Here is a 6719-nt window from a genome sequence, read left to right as displayed (position 1 = left end):
ACATGAGGGTGGGCCCCAGTATGTGGGACCCACCCTCATGTGAGGGATTGTTATACAGTTGTTGTATTGGTGTTGTAAATCTAACATTTTCCATTGAGAAATAATTGAAGACACCCATAGTGTTCATAGTCTACAACACTCCTCGAGTAAGGGAAATATCAAAAAGATTTTCAGATACTTGATGCATCTGAATGAATTGATTCCACACAACATACCATTCCACGACTTGAGTTGCATTGACAAAACTCACAGACTTGTTCTAGTTCTTACATGCACTAGTTCTATTAGAGCATTCCTAGTAACCTCATCAAATTATTTTGGTGAGCCAATTTGATGAAAACACTAAAAAATCACTCACAGCAGCCTCACTATTTTAACCAAAAAGTTTTGATGAATGAAATTACTCACCAATTCTGATGAGTAATATTCACTCACCAACTCACTCACCAATTTTGTTTCATCTTTCTCTCTCACATGATTAGCACACTTTTTTCATTTTTTCTCTCATTTTCTTTTCCCATCTCCCATCACTCTTACACGATAATGTCCTTATTTCATGGACATAAAGGATTCTTTGTAAAAAGATTAAATAAAGAAAGAATAAAGAAATATGAAAAAATATTATTTAAATGGAATAGTGATAATAAATAGTTAAAATGTTAAGGCTGTTGGAGAACTTTAAAAAAGTAGCTTACCAGAATAGAGAAAAACGATTTTTAACTATTTTGGTAAGTAAAATTTGATAAGGCTACTAGGAATGCTTTTATGAACTAAGGTGGATCTTCACCATATCAAGGGTCAGGGGTGTAACTATCATTTGAGATCTGGGGGGGTAAAATTAGAAGCAAAAAAAATACAGTGGGGGGGGGGGGTCTTTAAATTTTAATTTTTTTTTAAGAAAAACATGATGTGTAGCTCCGTCCTTGTCAACGGCTACGTTATGGGTCTTCAACCCCCAACCCCCTCCCCCCCCCCCCCCCCCCCCTTTTTTTTGAATTTAAAAAAGTATTTGGAGGGACACTCATCAGTTACAAAGTTTCAATTTTCGTTGCTAAAAGTGTATCAGTATTGACTTCTTAGTGACTCATCTATTTTCTTAAAGAATGAATCAAGTGTTTTTGGCTTGTCCATACTTTTCTTAACTTTAAGAAAAAAATTTATGGATCAGAATTAATTTGAAAAATTTATAGAAGTATAAGATTTTTGTTAGAATTTATTATAGTTCTTTTTACTACTAACAAGTTATATTTATTATAGTTTTTATTACTACTAACAATAAAAAAAACTTGTGTAATTTTGTTTACATCAAAGTAACCATTCGATTCGAAATTATGATTTCAAATTTTCTTTTTCTTGTTTTTTTTTTTTTTTTTGACATGTCCACACAAGAAAGGGGAAGAGGGAATTCGAACTAGTGATTTTCGTTTCATGAGGTGTGGTTATCAACCGATTGAGCTACCCCTTGAGGACAATTTCAATTTTCATGATATCACAAACACACAATAGTATAAACTACTAGTAAAATAAACTAAGCACAATTTATAAGGTCCAAGAAAAATGTACCTTTGAGCATAGACGCTTTCTCTTAACAAGATCCCCGAAAACTTCCAACAACAACAATGATGAGAGTCAAGTCATAACTATGTTGCAACATGTAAAGCCTAAATAATAAATCTATTTAAAAGTGAATATATTTGACCAAATATATAAAAGAGAAACAGAGAAAGTACATGGTCCATAGAAAATGATTACTCTTAGAAAGCACATGGTCCATGATTCGTACTACTACTAGTAAAAGAAAGGAGTGCAACTTCGATCACACCAAATTCATGAAAAAAATAAGAGAGAAAAAACTAAAGCTCCCCAACCGGTCAAACTCGCCGTCAGCCGCACTGCCTCTTCCTCCTCGCCGGACGGCCGGTCCTCCAGCCACAGAGATCCGGCGACAGAGAGTCTCGAGGACCACCGGGGAGCCTCCAGATCCTCTTCCCCACGACCTTTCGACACCTTCAACAGAGATTCGGCTTGAGCTTCGTCCTCTGCTGGGATCTCTCCCTCTCACCGGCCGTTCTTCCCTCTTGCCCCTCTAGTGGTTTTCGGTCCTTGGGCTGGCCCATCTGGACGGTGGCAGTGTAGGACTAGACGACGGTGAGGATGGGGTCGTTGCTGTTGATGGGGGGTAGGGAGAGGTCGGTGCCGTCGAAGTCGAAGATCGAGTCGGACCATGGAGCGGAGCATCTGGGCGAGGCGGTCCACTTGCTTGACCAACTCTCCTGACAGCAACAATTAACATGCATAAACACCCCTTCCCGACGGCAACAACAACAAAATTTAACAATTAATCGAACCAAAAGACTAAAATTCACCAAAAACACACTTTACTTTATGCTTTAGCCACAAAATCAAACAAATCATTTACTAATCAACCACATAAACTCCCATCAAAACCCTAGAAACGCAACAAGTTCCCAAAACGAAAAAGCATTCACAATCACATCCCCACTCAAACTGAAAATCAAAGTTCAGAATTCTGTTCCATAACAAAAGGAATTAAAGAACCAGTACAGAGACTACATCGTAAGCTATTAGGGTCGGTGGTCGGGGTTGGGCTTTCGGCATGAAGGCACCCGTCTCTCTCTCTCGATCTCTTCATTTCACTTCAAAGAAATAGGTTGTTTTGCATCTATTTCATTTTCTTGCTCCTGGCTTACATGTCAACTTTTCATTGGCAAGCAAAAAAAGCATTGATGAGGGACCATAGTACCGTGTGGAATAATGCTGGAATGTTTTTGAGTTTTGTTTTTAATTTATAAGTATTAGTCTACGCTGTGGGTTAATTTCTGTTTATGTGTTTTTTGGGTAATAATGGGCTTGGCCCTGAGGGTACGTAGGGTTACAAGGGTGCGTTAGTCTTTGAAATAATCCTATATAAGTACAACTTTGTATGAGTTTGATTATCAGAGAATTTTAATAAAAGCTTCCAGCAACCTTTTTCTTCTTGAGATGGGATTTCTCAAGCGATGGTGAGACGCCATCATCGTTCTTTAGTTTTTCAAGTTATTACTTGTGTTTGATATCTCCAGGATCCTTAGTAATTTACAATGGAACTTGGACTGCGGCTGCATTAATTGGTATCAGAGCAATTCGAATCCTACCCCCCCATGAACAACCGGAGTTGCAAACCGTTGAATACCCCACCGACCTCACCACACCAAGAAGATGCCCTACACAACATTCTTGAGTACTTGCGGAGTCTGGAGTTGAAGGCAGAAGCGACAGAGCAACGAATACTACAGCAACTGGAGGGCGCAACAGCAAAAGCTGGATTCGGTCTGTAGTCACGTGTTCGATAAACCCGAATGTTCGGGAGTCAAAAACAAGGAGGTGCGTGAGTCAGATGGCGTGGTTACTGGAAACCATGTTCCCTTGTTGCACCAAACATCTTTCAATGGCCCACATTTTACACAGCATGCTCGAAGGCCAAACATTGGTTACCCTACCCGACGAGAGGGCTCCCCCTTTCTCGACCGGATGGAGCGTGTGGAGACTCGGTTGGATGATGCTGCAAGGAGGGTTCGCGTTGACGTGCCGGACTATCATGGAAAATTCGAACCACAATTGTTTCAAGATTGGCTCACCTCTCTTGAGGATTATTTTGATTGGTCTGGGTTGTCATTGGACCGGCAGGTTCGGTTCGCTAAGATGAAATTGAAGGGGCAGGCTCGTGTCTGGTGGAACAGCGTGGAAGAGCGTTTACATCGGCTCCGACAACCCCCTATCACCGACTGGGATGAGATGAAGATTAAACTTCAAGAAAAATTCCTTCCTTTGGACTACGAGGACTCACTGTTTGAAGAACTAATATTATTACGGCAGGGCAACATGTCAGTGGACGAATACACCACCAAGTTCCATGACCTGAGTATAAGGAGCCAAGTTGCAGAAACTGAGGGGCAGACCTTGGCTCGTTTCAAAGCGGGTTTGCAAGATGACATCCGTAAAGAGCTTACTACTGTGCGGCTCCTGAGTGTGGAGGAAGCCTATCAAATAGCGTTGCGTCTGGAGTAGCAACGGCAGCAACTGATACCGCGGCGATCCCATGCCTCTTGGAATTATTCAGCACCGGCAGTCTCGGACAAGCAGTCTTCACGAACAACAGCCCCGACTTCGTATGATCGCGGCCGGTCACATAACACGCCCGAGTGGAGTGCCACTGATGAGCGGAAACCCAAGGATGTCTTGGGAGCCAGAGGCGAGAAGGCCAGAGATGAATGTTTCAAGTGCGGTGGCAGAGGCCACTATGCGGTGATGTGTCCCACTAAAGAGCACAAATTCACACTGGTCTGTGGTGAGGAATTACTGCACCAAGAACACATTGGGCACGACGTGGTTTCTGTGGTGGCATTTAAGGAACCAGTGGAGGGTGAGTTAGAGGAGGAGGTCTTGGAGAGTTCTACTCTCCCATTGTGCGTGATTAGACGCATTCTAGCAGGACAGCGGGTGGAACACAAGGCTGACGAGGATTGGTTAAGAACCAACATTTTCCACACACGGGTGGAACATCACGGAAAGGCCTTAAATGTCATCATCGACAACGGCAGTGGCATGAACGTAGCGTCCCAGGAGGTGGTTCAAAAATTGAAACTTCCCATGGAAAAACATCCTCAACCTTACAAACTTAGTTGGGTTGATGAGACTTCTATTCCGGTGAAGAATCGGTGCTTGATTTCTTTCTCGTTGGGCAAGAATTATCGCGATGCAGTGTGGTGTGATGTAATCCCTATGAAGGCCTGTCACTTGTTGTTGGGTAGACCTTGGTTGTTCGACAGGGGCGTCCAGTACGATGGACGGCGCAATACGTATTCCTTCAAATTTGAGGGGCGTCGACTAACCCTTCAACCTATGAAGTTACAAGAATTTAATATGCCCCACGCCGATAATCATACTTTGACTATGCGTAAATTTGTGGAGGTCCGCCATGAGAGAGACGTTGTGCTTGCAGTGGTCACTCGCCCTGTGCAGGTCGAAGAGTCGAATCCACCCCCTGTGGTGATTCAATCCTTACTCGAGGAGTTCAGCGATTTGACCCCTGAGGAATTACCCCACACCCTACCTCCCATGCAGTCCATCCAGCATGCAATTGATTTTGTTCCCGGGTCCTCCCTACCTAACCTTCCAGCCTACCGCATGAGCCCCACTGAGCACCAAGAATTACACCGTCAAATCACCGAATTACTAGAGCGCGGATTTATTCTGGAGAGCTTAAGTCCTTGCGCAGTGCCCGCTCTATTGACACCTAAGAAAGATGGCAGCTGGCGTATGTGTGTGGACAGTCGAGCCATCAATAAGATTACTATCAAGTACAGGTTCCCCATTCCACGTCTCGACGACATGCTGGACGTGTTGCATGGTGCTACTATTTTTTCCAAGATCGATTTGCTTAATGGTTATCACCAAATACGGCTACGACCCGGTGACGAGTGGAAGACGGCGTTCAAAACTAGAGATGGGTTGTTTGAGTGGCTCGTCATGCCATTCGGCCTAACTAATGCCCCGAGCACCTTCATGCGGGTGATGACTCAAATTTTGAGACCCTTTATTGACAAGTTCGTGGTGGTATACATTGACGATATTCTGATAGTCGGAATTTGGAGGAGCACGTGAATCACCTAACTCAGGTTTTACACACTTTACGTTTTGAAAGCTTCTTTATTAACCTCAAAAAGTGTTCTTTTGCCCAGTCTAGTGTGCTATTTTTGGGGTTTATTGTGTCTGCTGAGGGGATCTCGGCTGATCCTGCGAAGGTGCATGCCATTCTGGAGTGGCCAACTCCCAATAACATCCATGAAGTCCGTAGTTTCCATGGCCTCGCATCTTTTTATCGACGGTTCATTAAGGGCTTTAGTGGGATAATGGCTCCGATCACTGAATGCACCAAGAAGGGAGCGTTCTTGTGGACAACTGCTGCTGACAAGGCATTCTAGAAAATCAAATCTTTGCTCACTGAAGCTCCAGTCCTGTGTATGCCTAATTTTGATGTCCCATTTGAGGTCGCTTGTGACGCATCTCACTCTGGCATTGGAGGTGTCCTCAGCCAGCAAGGTCACCCGATAGCTTTTTTCAGTGAGAAGCTTAGTGATGCCAAGCGCAGGTACTCCACGTACGAGCTCGAATTGTATGCTGTAGTGCAATCACTTAAACATTGGAGGCATTACTTGATTCACTCCGACTTCATTCTCTTCACTGATCATGACTCTCTCCGGCATATCAATTCTCAGAAGAAGCTCAGTTCTAAGCATGCCCGGTGGTTTGATTATCTTCAACAGTTCACGTTCGTGCTTAAACATAAAGCGGGTGTTGAAAATCGCGTGGCTGATGCCCTTAGCCACAAGGCTCTCCTCTTACAGAATTTGGCTGTGACTGTTCCTTGTTTTGCTGATTTGCCCGCCACTTATCGACTTGATCCAGATTTTGGCCCTGTGTACCTACGCCTGTGCGCCCAGCCTCACCCCCCTGATACTGACTTCCACATTTCGGAGGGGTTTCTCTTCAAGGGGATCCGACTATGCATTCCCCGCTCCTCCCTTCGTGAGTTTGTGATTACTGAGCTCCACTCTGGGGGCTTAGCAGGTCATTTTGGGCGGGACAAAACACTCAATTTGGTGGAGGATCGTTTCTTTTGGCCGCATCTTCGTCGTGATGTCATCACAGTCGTTAAA

At 43.9% G+C, this 6719-nt stretch overlaps 1 protein-coding gene across 1 annotated transcript; it reads left to right on the top strand.

The window, feature by feature from the left end:
• Nucleotides 1-3531: 3531 nt before the first annotated feature.
• Nucleotides 3532-5984, top strand: LOC133876199 (uncharacterized). The gene is made up of 3 exons (XM_062314484.1): nt 3532-4027; nt 4121-5616; nt 5742-5984. The coding sequence occupies exons 1-3, from the start codon at nt 3532-3534 to the stop codon at nt 5982-5984; spliced, it is 2235 nt and encodes a 744-aa protein (XP_062170468.1).
• Nucleotides 5985-6719: the final 735 nt, after the last annotated feature.

This window comes from Alnus glutinosa, chromosome 8, assembly GCF_958979055.1.
Source record: "Alnus glutinosa chromosome 8, dhAlnGlut1.1, whole genome shotgun sequence".
In the NCBI taxonomy this organism is placed as follows: Eukaryota; Viridiplantae; Streptophyta; class Magnoliopsida; order Fagales; family Betulaceae; genus Alnus; species Alnus glutinosa.
The sequence above is the reverse complement of the archived record's forward strand: the minus strand, read 5'-3'. Positions and strand labels throughout refer to the sequence as shown.